Source organism: Anarrhichthys ocellatus, unplaced genomic scaffold (assembly GCF_004355925.1).
Source record: "Anarrhichthys ocellatus isolate YVR2014 unplaced genomic scaffold, GSC_Weel_1.0 scaffold131, whole genome shotgun sequence".
Classification (NCBI taxonomy): domain Eukaryota; kingdom Metazoa; phylum Chordata; class Actinopteri; order Perciformes; family Anarhichadidae; genus Anarrhichthys; species Anarrhichthys ocellatus.
Window position 1 is genome coordinate 38,569 of NW_022280161.1, and position 19,610 is coordinate 58,178.

The 19,610-nt window shown below is 42.8% G+C and overlaps 1 protein-coding gene across 2 annotated transcripts in view; it reads left to right on the forward strand.

Annotated features, from left to right (window-relative positions):
- Positions 1-19,610, forward strand: part of LOC116399840 (baculoviral IAP repeat-containing protein 6-like) — a 72,459-nt gene that overhangs the window by 37,421 nt on the left and 15,428 nt on the right. For both annotated transcript variants that reach the window (XM_031877269.1, XM_031877270.1), the window contains exons 14-18: positions 9,001-9,223; positions 13,287-13,432; positions 15,025-15,135; positions 17,425-17,642; positions 19,433-19,594. In XM_031877269.1, the coding sequence (XP_031733129.1) occupies positions 9,001-9,223; positions 13,287-13,432; positions 15,025-15,135; positions 17,425-17,642; positions 19,433-19,594 (860 nt within the window). The remainder of the gene's footprint in view (positions 1-9,000; positions 9,224-13,286; positions 13,433-15,024; positions 15,136-17,424; positions 17,643-19,432; positions 19,595-19,610) is intronic.

The following is a 19,610-nucleotide window of genomic DNA, read 5'->3' on the forward strand; positions in this document are numbered from 1 at the left end:
TGGGCTGACACCTGATGACGTGTGTGCTGCCAGCATCAGTTCTCCGGAAGAGAATACCGTTAACGGTATTGGATAGATATATACTTTATTCATCCCGCAAAAATATACTTAAGCAATTGAAGTAACAGAGTAAAAATATGAAGTATAAAATGCACAATATATACAATTAAATAGTATTAAGTTGAGTCCGCTGTCCCTGCAGTAGGTGGTGGAGAGGGTGGTCCGGGTTATCCAATATGAATAACAGTTTTTTTCAGTGTCCTCTCCTCCACCTTTTCCAGAGTGTTTGTTGAGTCTGTTGGTGTCTCCGGCTCCAATGCTGCTCCTCCAGCAGACTACGGCGAAGTACAGTGCGCTGGCCACAACGGACTGGTAGAACATCTCCAACATTTGCTACACATCGAAGTTTCCTCAAGAAAAAGAGTCGACTCATCCCCTTCTTGTACACAGCGTTGATGTTGGTCTTCCAGTTCACTCTGTTGTCGATGGACACACCCAGGAACTTGTATTCCTCCACCATGTCCACGTCCTCTCCCAGAACTCTCAGCGGTTGTGGAGCTGTCGTCTTCCTCCTGAAGTCGACCACCATCCTTCTGGTCTTGGCCACGTTCAGAAGCAGGGGATTTCTACTGGCCCACTCCACAAAGTCATCCACTACTGCCCTGTACTCCTCCTCCCCTCCGTCCCTTATACACCCAACTACTGCAGAGTCATCAGAGAACGTCTGCAGATGGCATGACCCCGAGTTGTACTGGAAGTCAATGGTGTACTACCCACAGTTTCTCACTGAGTAGCACTGGTTGGATGGTGTTGAATGTACTGGAGAAATCATAGAAAGTGATTCTCATAGAGCCACCGGTTCCATCCAGGTGCGACTGAGCTCGTTGCAGCAGGTAGATGATGGCCAAACTGAAGGAGCTGAGGGGATTGCATTTCAAGTTGTATCGTTACCTTGTACGATTTCATGTGACAAATCAAAAGATTTTTGACTGTAGCAGTCATGTGCTCCAGTTTTTTGGTGAGTGAAATTCAAACGTTAACATTGTTTTATTTATATGTTAACACTGGGATCAACCAACAACCAGGGAGCAACAAGACCACAGGGTTAACATTAGCCAGCCAGCAAAAGCCTAGCTTGTTAGCCTTATCTAGCTTGGTAGCTTCAAGCTAGTCGAGCGTGTTTTAGCAACTAGACTGAAACACGGCCGACTTGCTGGGATTTGCCGAAAGTTAGGCTGCGTCGTCACTGCCAAGATGGTGACGGCCCACTTTGAGCCTCATTTGGGTTCTTCAGAGACCTTTGGGGGACGTCACAGAGACTACGTTCATGTTTTATACAGGGTGTGGGTCAGGACAGGGAGAGCCAGTGCATATCATGTTTTTTGTAGTTTTAAACCAGTCTCTCTTTGAAATTCAATTATTTTCTCAGCCTGTGCAGTTGTAAACCGTAGCCAATTATTTGTATCATAAGGTAAAAAAAGAAAGTAACATGAATTCATGGAAGCGTGTTGCCATAGTTTTGGGATATCTTGAAAAACAATATATTTTACTTTATCTCGGAAGCTTTTCTCAGGCTGGAAAAAAGAGTAGAGAAAACACTTTGAGACATTACTTGTTGAACAGGGGAACATTTGTTTTAGATCTGACTACAATAAAGATTGGTCAAGTTAATTCTTTAAATTCTGAAATGTATTCATTGAACGTTGCATTTAATCAGGAAATGTACTCTTTGATTTGAACTTGTTAAAATAAAATGACTATTTGAGTTACAACGTGCTTCATTTGATAAACTTGTCTTGTTTATCCTTAGTTCACACTAAACCATCAAATTCATTGCATCTCACCCTTCATAGATATGTCATTATTCAATAGTGCAAAGCAAAACTCTTTATGCTGCATAGTTTAGGTGGTTTTTTTTTATTGTCTGAAAAATGGGGAATTTGTCAAAATAGAAAAAAGGGAGAATAAAGGCTATGTGAATGCATTCTGTTGTCCCTGGCACTCACAGCATCTTGCATCAAGCTTTGTTTACTACCCATTTGTTAAAAAGGGCCTGTATCTAACTAATTTCTGATGTGGTGCCCTTCCTTTTTATTCTTTTCTCTTTCATTAGTCTGCTTTGCATTTAGTGTTGTAGAACAACAGTGTGACATTGACACAGAGCAGCAGGAGGAGGAATTCTGATGAGTCGCACACAAATACTGAGTGATTACATAGATGTAACTAGAAGGGAGTGTGATTCCATGCTAGGTGCCGTCCAGAGACACCGGTTAAAGGATTTGAGAGCAGATTAAAGACCTTGGAGTTCAGTGTTGTTACAGATGCTGGGATAAGGACAGTAGGGAGCTGGGAATTTCAATATAAATGTAAAACAGTCTGGGAGCCACAAACAAGAGCTGTTTTATTTAGAGGCACTTCAAGAAAAGCACATTGGACGGCTGACAGCCCCTCTCAGAAAATGATCCGGCTTACATGGTCAGCCTGTTGATGCTTACTTCACCGTCTCAACAGACCCTTGTGTTTGCTGCTGAATACCAACCTTAAAAGCATGGCTAAAAATGAGCCCATCAGAGTCTTTGAAAACATTTGTGAAAATGTTTTTCTCATTTCGTCCTAGCATTTACGAAGCCAGACTGGATTTTTGTGTGATTACGCTCCGTGGCCGTTTTTGAATAGCCGGACTGATTAGTTTACGTTTGCTAATGTTTTGTTAATGTCTGTATTAATTACGTTGTCTTTGTAATGTGTCTGTCCAGGACATGGTGGTGGTGTTTTTTCTGCTTATTATAGTCTGAAACATGAGTGAGGTGGCTGTTACGCTTCTTCACTGCAGCTGTAATTTGCTACAGGTCACACATTATTGATGTCCCCTGTATTGACTGAAACATGATGCAGGCTTGACATTGAAGTTAAATGTCACCTGGCTCGTTAACCAAGTTGTTAACAAAAGCAATCTTTTGCTGGATGTGCGATGTGATGACACTGGTTACATTCACCATATTCATATGTGCTCATTGTCATCTGATGGCAGGCTCAGGGTAGGAGGAAACCTGGAACTAGTCAGGTGGCTCTGTAGCTTTGATGACGTGGTCCCAAACGTTTGACTCATGTCCTCCAGCTAGGTGTCGAAACGTTTAAGTCGTAGGAAGATAAGTCTGTCGAGATCCCCAAAAAAATCCAAACAAAGGGATACAGCGACTGGATTGAAGCTTACATCCGCTGTGTTGCCATTTGACGTTAGGATTCAAGGGTCATTTATTTTGTCAATGCAACACGGGTAAAAACATGACAAACAAGAGAGACTTTTTGAATTTGATTCAGGAGGAATTCAGGAGCAGCAACAAAACTGTTTTCTGGCCAATACCTTCACATAAACGATTTGAGATCAGGGAAACATTGTTCATCAACTTTGACTGTTTGAGCTCCAAGTAGGCAAGCTGACCTTTATGGTTTTTTGGAGAACAAAGAAATAAATTTTCATTGGTTAGCACATCTCAACCTGTAGAAATTTGGCCTATGACTAGTCACAAAAACACAGTTCTTCATAAGTACGTGTGTATGTAGACATAGGATACTTTTCAAAACATGTCTCAAGAAGACTTTGGGGGCCTCGCACATCTGTTTCTCATTTAAGACACACAGACTCTTTGGTAGAATCTGGGTGAAAGGTAGAATTGTAAAAGGATAAAAACATCAACTCATGTATTTGATTGACTTCCCCTTCACACCCGCAATAGAGCTGCAAACCCTCAACTATCATACCAAAACAGCAATGTTATACAGGCCAGACTTGCATGTCTTGTAGCGGCAGCTAACGTTGGCGCATAGCAATTGGTAGCGTTAGCCCAATGTCATACTACTTCCATATAAAAATGCTGAATAGATCATACCTCAAACAGCTTGTCTCTATTATAGCCTTTAAAAATCATAACTTTCATATTGGCACAAAATTTCGGGACATACATTTTTGTCCAGACTGGAATTTTTGGGGATTTCCGACTGTTGGATGGATTGCGATCAATTGTTCTACAGACATTCGTGGTCCCGATAGGAAGAATCCTAATGACTTTAATGATCCTTTGACTTCTCATCTGAGTTTTTACTAAACCAGCTCAACATCTACAGATCAATAGGCACAAAATGTGATGCCAATAAAGATAAACGCCTTCACAGTGACCTCCAAACCACAAATGTATAAATAGCCGTGAATCTGCATGTGATGAAGGTACAGCATAACTACACTACTAACAAAATATGGCACACATAATGAGTTGTATCAACTTTGTTGATCCCTTAATTTCATTTAGTGCTAACATCTGGTCATGGCTATATTTGTTTAGGAAGCTTTCCATGCTAAACATCAGCATGCAGTTCTGTCATTGTGAGCCTGTTAGCATGCTGATGCGAGCATGTTATTTTTGTATTTATTTACCAAGGACAGTGCCCATTAATCAACATTTTAGTTTCCACCTCAATGTAAATGTGCCAGAGTTAGCTAGAGAGCTAATTTTCATCTGTAGTCCCTGGGCAGGTTATTACAAGTTAGTGGCTCAATTTATTATCAGTACAATTCAACAGCAAATACTATAGTACAATACTGTACAGCAGTGATGTCGAGATGAAGCTTCATGAAGCAGTGAAGCTTTCCATCCAATTGGTTCCCTCATGGGCCGAAGCTTCATCGTGCTTCATCTGCTCTACTGCGCCATCAAGTGGACAATAAATGTAAAACAGGCAGAGTGATTATAATGACACCATGGCTTTGGTGTGTGAAGCTTTGAATTGAATAAATTAATGAATGATGTTTGTGATGCACGAATAGGTTGCAAACAAACGTGCAATAAAGTCCCAAGTCCACCCAATGTGAGGGGGGATCCATTGCGTTTCGCTGCCCCTTATATTTCTAACCATTTCCTGAATAGTCACGTGGTACGGCTGCCTCGCGAGGCTTCGAACGTCACCACATACGTCATCAACAACAAGCCTCGATACGCGCTTCACAAAAATCTTCTTGATTACGCGACACACGCTTGGAAGCCTCAACACGGAAGGAACCATCACTACTGTACAGCATAACACATAAATGCATTACAAATACATTAATTTAGCTAAATTAATTTTGTTGAAAGCACCACTTTCCCTAAGATCAACCTTGTAGAGCTGCCAGCATGGCTGTAGACTCCTAGTCTTGTTCTTCAGATATATACAGATAAAATACCATTTATTACTTGGGTTTATGTTTGTCTTACTTTACATATTCCTGAAAACATCCCTTTCCTCTGTTAAAATACATTGTTTTTCTCCAAAATTGTGCTGCCGTCCTAAGTGCCAAGTGGCAATTTATGACATTTTTCACTTCATGGAGTTTATCTGACAACCGTTGTGGATTTTCAGACAAATTTTAAATTTCTGTTGGTGTCCCAGTGTTTTTTTTTTTTTTTTTTAATCCGTCAATGAACAGTCTAGATCACATGATCCTTACTGACCACCCAGTTCTTCCTTTGCATCCAAGCAACCTTAGAGTTGCTGCTGTATGATATTGCCTCGTAAACATCCAGCCAACACCTGGTGTTGAGAACAGCAAAAGGAAATGTTTTGAAGACAAAGGTCTAAAGAGTACATCTACCTCCCCAGACAGTGAGAAACATAAATCACTGTAAGCACAAACTAGGAGTAGCCCATTACGCCTTGAGTTCAGGGCCTCTCCAACTGGTCAACAAAAATAGACACCCACATGGCATGATCTGACTATTCAATAAGCGCTTGTTAAAGTTGGTGTTTGGCTCTAAATTGAGAACTCTAGTAGTAGGGCTTTGACTTTTATCAGAATTGGTTCATCTGATGGTGATTAAAAACAGTTGAGATAATTTGTCAATCTGACCTTTTCTCTCTGTAATACACTGCGACTTTGCGTTTCTGACATCACATTTGTAGTGACATTTCAGATTTGTCTACAAAAACTAAACTCAAGTCTTGTGTTTGTTGTAAAATACATTTTGAAGAGAGAGTGTTTTTTTTTAATTATTCCTTTGACCAAAGTGTTTGCTGCCAAGCATGAACCTTCATTTAGCATACGTCTCCATCTGACTCAGGCTGCAGGGCCGTCTACGTCCTGTTATTTCAGGATTCACTTGTGGGCGAGAAGTAGGAACTGTCAGCTTTGGTTTGTAAATTTAGAAACTGAGGAGACCATTGCCTGTCACAGCCACACACACACACACACACACACACAGGACATATACTCTTAACAGCTCTTAATTTCTGCCATCCATACAGTCCCTTCTTCATCTCATGATCAGGACATTTAGCCTTTGTTTGCATTAATTAATTCTCCATTATTTTCCAGAAATGTATATAAAATTTATTATTTTATTATTATTATTTCCACAATACATGCAATGAATTTATTGTACCAATGGAATGAGAGGTCAGAAAGATGAGAGAAAATGCTCAAAGTTATCTTTTGCAGCATTTAATTAATTAATTAATCTTATTCTCGCTCTCTCACACTCACTCTCTCTCTAATAAAACCCATAATGCATTAGTTAGGTCAGATAACATTGTTTCTCTATTGTTTGTGCTCTCAGATTAGGTGTTTGTGTTGACAGTATTTCATGCCTGGTTTGGAAGGAGGGCATCACAATGTTTTTTACAATTCTTCACAGGGTTTTCTTTTTGCCATAATCCACTGTATGTAGGGTTTTCTATCATTTCCAGTAGGCAGCCATGATTCAGGACCTTCATACTATATATCACACTGTGTTTCCATTAGTCCACTTGAACTCTGGAGTGGGCAGATTCGACGGTCTGGACCTAGGCCACCATATAGCAGTCTTGCATCAATATCTCTCAAATCTCCTTTCTGCCACTTAGTGGCTCATGAAATTTGTTTCGAGAAGAGTGATAAGAATAACAAACTTGATGATTTTCTTAGTGACCTATAAGCTGGGGGAAAAAAAAACTGTCCACCAGGTGCATAGTAACCAACAAACAGTATTCACTGTGACAAAGAAACTTTTCCTCCATTAAAGTAAATACAAACCCTGTAAAATCTAAGGTTATGCAGGATTTCTTCCTTGCTTACTGATTACAATGCTGCTCAGTACTGCCACTGGTGGCTGGAAACTTCCTAAAGAAGACTGTGATATTGTAACATAGCATCTGGCCACCTGTGTCAGCACTGAACAACTCAGTGGTGGGCCGTCAGGGCCAGCAAGGTCTTCTCTGCTGACCAAAACAGAATCACAAAGTTATAGCTATTTTATAATTTAATAATTTTTCTTAAATACACCATGTATTATAATTTATCTTATTTTCTCACTGCACAGCTACTGTCTTCCTCAGTTGTTCTGCTTCCAGTGCAGCTTGATTTAAGTAGAGCTTTTATCCAATCAGATTTCACCTCTGTGTCTCTAGGTAAGAAGAGAGGCCCCAGGCCTGCAGACTCTCAAGTGAATCCCTTTGCAGTTTAAGTGAATGGGGACGATATTGTTGATTGTCATAGTGTTCAACCAATCAGATCTTTAGTTTGACATGTTGGGTGTATTCTTTGATGTGCCAGAGCCTGCTAGCTGGCCTACAAGTACGTTAGCAATAACGGGCAGCTCAGTTTTAAGGTGCAGCTCTGCAGTGAGGTGCAGCGTGCACTGTGATTGGTTAGTGGGCGAGCACGTGACTATTGTGAAACAAAACTTAGTCAGAGTAGTAAGAGTTCAAATTGAAAGATATGGAAGAAATTATGACATTTTTTGCATGTTACTTGGTGTAGATTATACATTTTTTTACCTAGCTTAGTTTTTTTGACACTCAATGGCTGAAGGAGGAGGAGAAACGGATTTGTGAGTTGGGATTTAACCGTGGGATTAAACTCTTTGTCACCAAAGAAAGGAGGATGGAGTTTGTCTTTAAGTCAACTGCGTTTGTTCTTTTACATCTAATATCTGAATGGCCCTCGAGTGTGTAGCAGAATGCGTGTTCCGCTGCAGGTCTGCTGGATTGATTTATTGCTTTGTTGTCATATGTGACTGGTTCTTGTGAGTTTGTTCTTGTCATTGTGTTAATTATATTGATTCTGACTGTATGCATTGTCCGTTAATTACGACGCATACCGTCATGCGCGGAGTTATTGCCCGGACAATTGAATCTGTTTGGGATGTTTTCTTTTACAAAGCAAGCATGATGGTATGATGGTCTGGAGAAATGGGGATTGTGTGGTGATTGCTTTAGCCCTGTTTGAATCAGTAGGGAACAGCTAAACGCTGCGGGGAGAGTTTGTAGCTTGTTTGCTGCCGTTGTTTTCCCATTAAGCTAGTATTGCGTAGCCTCCCAGAACACACGTGCGGTGCCTCAGCTGTGTTTTGGTTTGTTTTTTTTTGTTCCGGGTTCAGAGGTCACACAGCCCGTTGTCTCCTACGTGAGCGCAGTTCACCGAAAACATTATATTTTCCACAATTTAAGCTTCTGCATTTTCCAAATGCACTAGTATTATTCAAACGTATTGTTCGGTTCGTAAGCCTCGTACCGAACAGTTTAATACGAATACGTATATTGTTACACCCCTAGAAACAAATAACTGTAGCCGTGGCGTCATAATGAGGTTATTAGGAGGTGGAACTGTAGTAGGACAGCACTGAAGGCCCAGGTATAAAATGCACGGCCGCCACTGGAACAACTAAGCATATAACAAGACCTTTCTTACTCCATAGTAAGTCATTTTTTGTTTCTTGTCATGCACTTTACATTTTTTTCCCTTTCCATATTTTTCATCATATTGCCTACCCATTGGCCAGTTTGTATTTTCAATGTTCTTTTTTAGAATATTCTGAGCTACAGACTGAAATGTTTGATTATGAAGGTCCTGGATCATGTATGTCAATGTACACGTACCAATATCAACAGTGTAATATGCTGCAATAGGGATCTGTTTTAGAAAAGGAGGGAACCGTTTTGTTCCTCTGTCCTTTGAGTATCTAACACTTTCTATCCTTCTTGTCTCCGCAGTTCTGGATATGGCACGTCATGTGCCCTTATATCGGGCGCTGCTGGAGCTGCTTAGGGCCACTTCTACCTGCACGGCCCTGGTTCCTCTACTGCTGCCTCTCTCTGGAGACCCGGGACAGGATGAGGAGGATGAGGATGAAGAACACTCTGAGGGACAGACCTCTGTAGGGATGCTGCTGGCCAAGATGAAGACATGTGTGGACACATACACCAATCGCCTCAGGTGAGATGGTCGAAATCCACATGACTTATTGGTGGTTGATGGAATACCTTTTCTCATTTTCTAATTTGATATAATTTACAGGTATACACCTATAATCTAATCTTATGTCTGATTGAATAGTTTGATCCAGCCATAACACAACCGCTCCAGAAAAACAGACTCTAGTATCATTCACTGTCCTCCTCTCCGCAATACTGCCGATCTGGGAATCTTTCCATCTACAGCCATGGTCACAATTGGCAATAAAATGCGATGTGATGTGAATGCACCCCAAGAGGCATCAAGGACACATTGATATTCAGTCACTGAGCTTCTTTTGGAGGTGGTCAGAGAATGTCCAGAAAAGTGTTCTGCGTGTTATTATAACAGCAAAAGGTTTTAGTCTCACTTTAACAATCCAATATCCCGAAGAAAAAAACCATTGCTTTTGCTCTGCTGTATCTTATGCACATTCTACATACCTAAGCTAAGAAACGTGAGCACACCATCTCTAGATGGGTGAGCCCTCATGGCAACATGCCGTACTCAGGCTTACAAACGATGTCAAAAAAGCCTGATTATTATGATGTCCTTTTCAGGAAATGCCTGTCATGAATGTGGCAGCATGGTTCATTAAGGTACTGCTGGAAGAAGGCCTTGGAGTTCCTCATTAGTCAATGAGACAGCAGAGGATTACTGAAACTGTTGCACTAAATCTACTATATGATTAGCTGTTTGTAGCTACTAGCCATACATTATCTTAGCTTAATCAAAATATCAAAATGATTAAATCTGCTCCATTAACAAGTAAAGAATGATTAGCTCTGTTAAGGCCAAAAAAGAGATGTGTAATGATTTGTAGAACACATGCATTCATCTTTTTAAGGGTTATGCTCTGTTCACACCAAAGGCGGCACAAATTTTTCGCGTGAGTAGATTACATACAAAGTCAATGCAATGTGTGGATGTGAAATTCACCTCATAGTCAACTCGTCAAGGAATTCGTGTGCCGCTATGTTGCGGTAGCCTATCAGCGCTGAGATGCTCCTCCTGTCATCACTGACATCCTGCCATTGTTGAATCAGGAAAAAAATAGTGTAGCCGTAGGTGTTCACCCAGAGCTCTACGATACCTCATATTAGTAGAGACCGGACCACCTATGTATAAATGTATGTGAAAACCATATGGTACAATCAATGAAAACAACGCTGCCGTATTTACGCCTAGATGACGTTATGTTGAGTGTTGATGGAGCTGCTACAATGTTAGCTTAGCTTAGCACTGATCGATCCGAGCTCCATTGAGAAAACAAGTATTGTAAAAGTGATTTGAGTGACGTCTTGCGGAGAGAACTAACATGAATTCAGACTTTTTTACAAATCGGTATCATTATGTAGTTAATTCGGCATCCCTTTTATCATACATCCATCCATCCATTTTCCCCGCTTATCCGGGGTCGGGTTGCGGTGGCAGCAGGCCAAGCAGGCTGACCCAGACTTCCCTCTCACCGGCAACATGTTCCAGCTCATTCTGGGGGATCCCGAGGCGTTCCCAGGCCAGCTGGGAGATGTAATCTCCCCAGCGTGTTCTGGGTCTTCCCCGGGGTCTCTTCCCAGTTGGACGTGCCTGGAAAACCTCCAGTGGGAGGCGTCCAGGAGGCATCCTAATTAGATGCCCGAACCACCTCAGCTGACTCCTTTCGACGCGAAGGAGTAGCGGCTCGACTCCAAGCTTCGACTCCAAGCTCCCTCCTGATGACCGAGCTCCTTACCCTATCTCTAAGGCTGAGCCCGGCCACCCTACGGAGGAAGCTCATTTCGGCCGCTTGTAGCCGCGACCTTGTCCTTTCAGTCACGTCCCAGAGTTCGTGACCATAGGTGAGGGTAGGAACGTAGACCGAGTGGTAAATTGAGAGCTTTGCCTTCCGGCTCAGCTCCCTCTTCACCAAGATGGTCCGGTGCATCGCCTGCTTTACTGCTGCAGCCACACCGATCCGCCTGTCGATCTCCTGCTCCATCTTACCCTCACTCGTGAACAAGACCCCGAGATACTTGAACTCCTTCGCTTGAGGTAGGCACTCCGTCCCCACCTTGAGGGAGCAATCCACCGGTTTCCGGCAGAGCACCATGGCCTCTGATTTGGAGGTGCTAACTCTCATCCCCGCCGCTTCACACTCGGCTGCAAACCGCCCCAGTGAATGCTGGAGGTCATGATCCGAGGAGGCTAACAGGACCACATCATCTGCAAACAGCAGAGAGGCGATCCCGAGACCCCCGAACCTGACGTTCTCCGCCCCCAGGCTGCGCCTAGATATCCTGTCCATGAAAATCACGAACAGGACCGGTGACAAAGGGCAGCCCTGGCGGAGGCCAACACCCACCGGGAACGTGTCTGACTTATTGCCGAGAATGCGGACACAGCCCCTACTGCAGTCGTACAGAGACCGGATCGCCCGTTGTAATGGGTCCGGCACCCCGTACTCCCGCAGCACCCCCCCACAAGTACCCCCGAGGGACCCGGTCGAAAGCCTTCTCCAAGTCCACAAAGCACATGTAGACTGGTTGGGCAAACTCCCAGAACCCCTCCAATAGTCTTGCGAGGGTAAAGAGCTGGTCCACTGTTCCACGGCCGGGACGGAATCCGCATTGCTCCTCTTGAATCTGAGGTTCGACAAACGGTCGGAGCCTCCTTTCCAGCACCCTGGCATAAGCCTTCCCCGGGAGGCTGAGTAGTGTGATACCCCGGTAATTCGAGCACACTCTCCGGTCCCCCTTTTTGAAGATGGGAACCACCACCCCGGTCTGCCAGTCCATGGGCACTGATCGCGACCCCCATGCGACATTGAAGAGGCGTGTCAGCCAGGACAGCCCAACCATGTCCATCGCTTTCAGCATCTCAGGGCGGATCTCATCCACCCCCGGCGCCTTGCCACCAAGGAGCTTTTTAACTACCTCAGCGGCCTCTGCCAGGGATATGGGTGAGCCTCCCCCTAGATCTTCAGGCGCTGCCTCCTCTGCAGAGGACATGTTTTTCGGGTTTAGGAGTTCCTCAATGTGCTCTTTCCACCGCCTGAGTATCCCCACTCCCGCCAGGCGCCTCTCACCCTTTTATCAATTTATTGCAGATAAATCACAGCTAAATCAAGTGTATTTTGAGTTCATACTGCTGTAGTAAACAGCCGACATGTGGCTTGCTAGACACAGTCAATACGCCTCGATGAAATCCACAGAGCTCCTCCGGACTACGTTATAAACCAGACAAAGATGGCTTTTAGTTTACTGGGGATATGTGAGACGTGTATGACGCGAATAAACAAATGATACCGCGAGTAAACTCCTGCTAGTTTAGTGTGAACACAGCAATAGGGTGACTGGAGTAACAACAGGTGTCTCAGTTATATAGTCAGTCACATCCCAGGTTTATATGCAAACAGAGGAATGCTGAGGTTTAGGAAACCTTAAACACACAGTTGTACTCGATCTCACAATCACACGCAAAAGATTTAATGGAGGAGGAGCCTGAGGGCAAATGGTCAATCGGGGAGACTAATCATTGGGCTTGTCACTCAAATCCAAAAAACAGTCAGGACAGATCAGTACCAGGAGGGTGGGGGCCAGATGAGGGGCAGACACTAAGTGTGATACCAACCTCCCCAACAGAGATGGGGTGTCAAAAAAAACATAATTAATAGCTCATCTTACTCTGTGAAAGATGTCTTGACAAAAATAATCTGCCGTGTCATTAGTCATAAACATGTGTGAATCTTTTGCCTCCTCCTGCCTCATTGATAACTTTCACAGTTAGTTCTGTGATGTTGACCCACAGGAGCAACTGAACATATGGCGATGCAAAAGTTCAGTGGACCTGGAACCACTTTGACTCTCACCCTTGTGTCGGGAGCATTATACCAAATGAACATGCCATGTAATCACCAAAGAATACTTTGATGTTTTTGGAGAACTGAGGGGAAATAATTCGCTTTACTTTTTAAATAACTCCCACTAAATTGGATCTCTGAAATCCAAGTTGTCAAACATCACCCTATTATATTTTGGCTGATGGTATATTTGTGTGTGTGTTTCAGGTCAAAGAAAGATAAAAGCAAAGGTGTGGTGAAGCCAGATAGCTCCGATCCAGAGCCTGAGGGTTTGACTCTGCTGGTGCCCGATATCCAGAGGACAGCTGAGATAGTCTATGCTGCTACCACCAGCCTACGGCAGGCCAACCAGGGTATGTATGAAACACACGCATGTGACAGTCCGACACTGTGGCAGCTGATTTCACGTTCTCTGTACCGTTTGATTTAAATCACAGCCTGAAAACTCCTGGGTAGCAGCAAAACATATTAACGTCCATACATTTGAGCTCATGGCCAACACGAACCCAAAACCACAAAGGTGTTTTCAGTTTGGGATTTGAACTTACTTGTTTTTTTATCTGTATTATTTAATCAATTCCCAGCTCTCCTGTATCCCATTTTTGTCTCACGGCCTTATCTGTTGTCTGTGTTTCCTGTCCTCTTGGTGAAAGGACAGGAAAATAGGTTTGTAGTTTTATTTGGCACGGCAGCTGGATTCTGGTGATGTCACAAGATCAGGCAACAATTGCGGTATAACATATCACACGAACATTCATCTCTTTAGACTTCAAGTGTTTGTGTCCGGTAAGCCAAAGCACGGACCAATCTGGGTCCTGTGAGGAGCTACTGGCAGCTACAGCCGTGGATGGAGAGCCGACTGTTTGTTATAGACAACAATGGCGACTCCTAAAGAGGTTAGCGTAGATACTGCAATGGCATCAGTTATATCAGAAGTGGGGATATTTCTTCATTGAAAGAAGAGCAAAGAACGATACTGGAGGATCTTCTTGATGAAAAGATGTTTTTGCTCTTCTACCGACTGGATGAAGCATCTGTCAATCAAACTCTTATTGAAGCCAATCACCTGCCAAGTACTTTTTGAAAGTGCCTGTCCTTTATCAGACCGTTTCCAATGAGGGCTTCTCAGATGGTGCTGTGCAAAAAACCAAAAGATAATTTTCATTGTCTATTTTTACTGTGAACTGCACACAAAATACAGGGCGGGACCTCAAATCTAGAAGAGACGCAGCTGACAGTAAGGCAGTGTGGCTGCTCCAACTTGTTAACATTAAAAAAACTAGAGGTTCTGCGATGCACGCGCTGCTCACGCAGGCAGTGTGGCGTAATGCCCATTTTATTAATGCAAATGTTAATGCATTGAATGCTTGTGATGAGATTATATTTGGTGGACTGCAGCAGCCTGTATTATATGGTCCAGGTTGTCAGTGGGTTCAGATGCAGCTGGTACCTGCGGTGGCAGAGTTGTGCCCCGCTGCTGCCCATTCAAAATACAGAACACAACCACAGAGGGCAGACGCAGCTGTAACCGCTGTAAACAGGAGCAGTCAGGTGGGTTGTTCTTAGCCTGATCCTGACCGCTTCACCAACCAGTGAGTCAGGAGGTCAAAGTTAAATATGGACAGCAATCTTTCAACTGTGATTGTTGTTTACAACGAATAGCTTGGCTTTGAATTTCCAGATCGTCTTCGTTTTTTTTGTCTCACAGATAAATTTGGCTAATCCCCGAGTGTGTTTACAGCCTTAAAGATACACACTGTATCTGTTTGTGTTTGAGATTGCAGCCAGTTGCTTGCTGAGATGACCTTCTGATAAATAGCCCTGTGGCAGGCTGGCTTTGCAGGATTTTCTCAAGGGAAAACATTTTGAAGCTGATGCTTCGCTTCCATAGTTACTCTCTTTTTCACTCTTGTCTTCGTGATTTTTGTTCCCACCTCCTCACCAGAGAGGAAGCTGGTGGAGTCTTCAAGGAAGGTGTCATGTCGACCTAAGCCCCTGTCCATTCTACGCTCTCTAGAGGAAAAATATGTAGCTGCCATGAAGAAGCTGCAGTTTGGTGAGTTTACATGTTTGCTTTGGGATGTATGTATGTGTGCATGCACATGCGTTTTGTAGGGGTTTTTTTTCTTAACACATTGCACATGGGTGCTCTTAATGCTGTGTAGCATCAATGCCTGTTGGTTTCACTTTGTGCACACATGTCAGCAATAACAACGCCATAAACCACCGTTCCCTAAAGACTTCCTCCTTTCCCCAAGCACACACACACACTGTTCTGTCTCCGTCTCCTGTCTGATATGATCCATAATGCCCTCATGCCAGAACTCATAAAGGACTAGGATTCCATCCTGGTCTACACTTTTGTCTTGTCCATCACTCTCCACTCAGTCATGTCATGACTTATTACAACAGTTTTGCAATTGATTTTGTAAGCAGCTTGATGTCTGAAGTAATTGGAAGTGACTGTAAACACTGATGTTTGAGTGTGCAGGCAGAATAGAGAGCTGAAGACAGAGTGAGGGCTGGACTATAACTCACTGTGACAAGACTTGGGATTGTATCATTTACACTACTGGGGATACGGGCTCGGGCAGTAATGTATTACATGGATAGGTATAACTGAATTAGGATACAAAAAAGGGCACTGTAAATTCCGTTACAGTAAAATTATTAAAAAGAAGAATAAGAATAAAACATTACCAATACATTTGGTAAAATGGGGATTGCAACGGTAGAATACATTTGAAAAGAACTATGCCGATGCACACACTACAACATTTCAGGACACAAGTTTCACACGCAGCAGCAAGGCTGTCTGTGTGGACACCATTTCATAGGAAGTACAGGACAAACTGGGTCATTTGTAGGGCTGCACCGAATAGTTCCAAGCTTCTTTCATAATATTGACATTTATACTATTGTTAATAACTCAAAGAAACATTACCTTCCACCTTCTCTTCCTGTCTTTTTTCTTCTCTGTCTCTCTCTCACAAACACACAGTGACCTACGATTTGTTATTTCTCAGTCCAAAAAGTTCAAATGTATTAAAAAACGATCTATGTAATCATTTCTAAAATTCATAATGTTTTTATCAAACAAAATATTCTGCTTCTATCCAAAGTTGTTTGCGTTTAGCAACAGTTCCACTCTGATTAAAAACACATAGGGATGCCCACACCTGGTCTAGCAGCAATCTAACAGCACCAAATTACATTTATACAACCACAATAACACAAAATCATATTTTTCCAATTTTTTTTACGTTGATGACATCATAAAATATGACAACAGACATTTGAAGCTGCATTCAAAAACCTCAACGGAAGCTTTATGTGTAAAACAAAGATACATTTTGTTCAGCCCTAGAATTAGCATAATTAACTTAATATGGGGGCTTCTGCTGCTCCAAGTTCAAATCCTTTAACACTAATGTGTCAAATGATTTGAGTCCTGGGACGATGACAGAAATTGCAAAGCTGGAACGCAGAACCTACACTGTACAATGTCGGTCCCTTCTTTCTGCTTTACATACAAAATAATGGCAACACTTTTGCATGTTTCTCTTCGCTTGGGCTATTTGGTATTGAGGTCATCCAAAACTAATCCTTTTGTAATGCAAGTCAAGTCTTGCATATGCCCCCCCCCCCCCTCGCCCCCCCCCCCCCCCCCCCCCCCCAAATAATAATAAATGTAAACATTGTAAAAGGTATTTCAGAAATCTTACCTTGTTTTAGCAAGCTGACTGTAGCACGATGGCTAGCTCCAGCATGCTTCATGTTCCTCCATTATTATTAATGAAGGAAGAACGTGTTGTCCAATGACTGAGAAAACATAATGAAACTCTCCTTTAAGAAACACATTGAAACAAAATTCAGCTTGACCTCTAGATTACAGTCATTTAGCAGAGGCTTTTATCCAAAGCGACTTACAATTCAGATTCTATCACATTCATTCACCGTAGGCACATCTACGGGAGCAATGTTTTTGGGGGTTAAGTGTCTTGCTCAAGGACACATGGACTAGAGTTGGAGTTGGGGATCGAACCGCCGATCCTCTGATTGAAGGACGTCCCCGCTCTCCACTTAGCCACAGTCGCCCCTAGATAATTCTAGAATTCAATGAAAAGAAAAGGTGGAGGATTTCTTTAAATATAACATGCTTGTGCACATGAACACCCAGTCAACTTGATGATAGTTTCATCTGACCTTTCTTTCTTGCATTATTACCTTAATTGAATTACAATGTTTCCATTTGAACATGGCCAATATGAGAGTGTTTACAGGCAGTAATGATGGGTACGTTCCACTCTGACAACGTCCTCAATCTGGTCTCCTCTCTTTCCAGACACCTTTGAAATGGTCACGGAGGACGAGGATGGAAAAGTGGTGTTTAAGGTCAACTACCACTACATGTCTCAGGTGAAGAACGCCAGCGATACAAACAGCGCAGCCCGATCCCGCCGCCTCGCCCAGGAGGCCGTCACCCTGTCCACCTCTTTGCCCCTGTCATCCTCTTCCAGTGTCTTCGTCCGCTGTGATGAGGAGAGACTGGACATCATGAAGGTAAAGTACCACCTCAACTTATTATGATATTATGAAAGTGTCATAGTATTGTTTAATGTGTATGGGGTTTGTACCCTGTGATTCAAAGAGACCACTAGTTTGAGAACTGAGTAAGACTGATAGAACACTGTGTTACTGCGTCAGGGTGTTTCTACCATACGACTTGTCATGACAGCACTTACTCACTACCCCAGTGACATTTAATAAATGGCTCTCACCCCACTAGTTGATTAATGGCAAAGTCTCCTTTGCTAAATGTCAAAATCCTCATCTGTTTGGCTCCGTTCCGGAAAAAGAACACTCTAAAGAAAGGCAGCAGCATACCAACAACACAGTCAGGAACAAAACAGATGAACACATCACTGCATACAAACATCAGTGTAAGAAAATAACAGCACTTCTATAGTGTTAGTCCTGTTGCAGGTGTGGAAGTAACTGAAATTTAAACATAAACATTTATATATGACAAAAACATCTACTGATTGATTGGCCATAAAATGTAGACAAAATCATCCTTTTTTGAACTGTCAACAAAGACCAAAGCACCAAAGGTAATCCTCTCACCACAAAGCAGAACTATCATAACGTATTTTAGACTAGCTGTGGTCACAAAGTGTGACATAATAGTAAAGATAATTGCCCACAGCCAAAAGTCCTGTCACAGCAGTGCACTGTTTAGTGCATAATGTTCATAGAAACCTACCAAAATGAACGTTCTCCCTGAGAATAGCATGCCCTACAGAGCATAAGCAGAAAGGGACTGTGGCTGATGAAGTGGAAATCTCATGATCTGTGAGGGGTCAGTGCATCACTGTACCTCACCCCTGAGTCCTTACATTAGTACCACAACAGCATTGTTGCATTTATTCAAGCCTGTCACATAGGGACAGTTTGTGTCAGTCTTGAAATGCTTTCACCTCTATTATAGATGAAGTCTTCATCATAAAAAATATCAAGGTCTAGCAACCAGACTGTGGTCGGAAGTGCAACAGAAGTGTTGGGTCTGAATGTTCATGTCAAAGTTTCAAAAATGTCTCTGTAGGAAAAACACATCCACACTGCATCCTCAAACGTAATCAGGTCCTGCAGGCGCTCCAGGCTGCAGCTGAGTAGCATTCAGCTTCCAGCAAGGCAACTTGACTTTATGTAGTTTTCTTGAAGGTCTATAATCTGATAGGCTCATTCAGTTCTGACTGAACCCACCCAGAGGAGCCCCAGGTAGCACTACTGTAGGGTTGTTATTCCACGTGGCTGTCGGTTGAGTTTTCTGAGCCCTGCACACCTATTGTTTACCCACACAGTTGATTTCACTTATTTTGGCAGATAAAGCATCATCCCAGATCTGTGTGAGTGTGTACAGACTGTTTTGACATCTCCCTGACTCTTGTTAGCTTTGTTGCACTTGCAAGGGACGCAGAAATAGACAGAGATATTACCGGTGATTTAGATTATCTATTTATATGTATATATGTATTCAGGTCCTTTAACAGCTTTAAGTGCTTGTTTCTTTGATTAATGAGCTAATCTCCTTTATTCAGGAAATAAATTGTGGATAGAACTGTTCTCTGCTAATTTCACCCTTTAGCCTTGTTGGTAATTACATTGTTGTGGCAAAGCCTGAAAGAGAGTCGGCACCTTTTCACCATGGTATTTTGCCGTCTGCCCTTTGTTTAATCCATATTTACTGTTAGCGGTGCATCCACCTTTTTTGAATTAACCCTCTTTCAGTGCGTGTGATGAATAACCCTTTCTTGGCCTGTTTTTTATTGAAACCTTCTTTGTGTTTACAGGTTCTCATCACAGGCCCAGCAGACACCCCATATGCCAACGGCTGCTTTGAGTTTGATGTGTATTTTCCGCAAGACTATCCGAACTCCCCTCCTCTGGTCAACCTGGAGACCACCGGTGGACACAGTGTGCGCTTTAACCCTAACCTCTACAATGATGGCAAAGTGAGTTGAAAAGGCT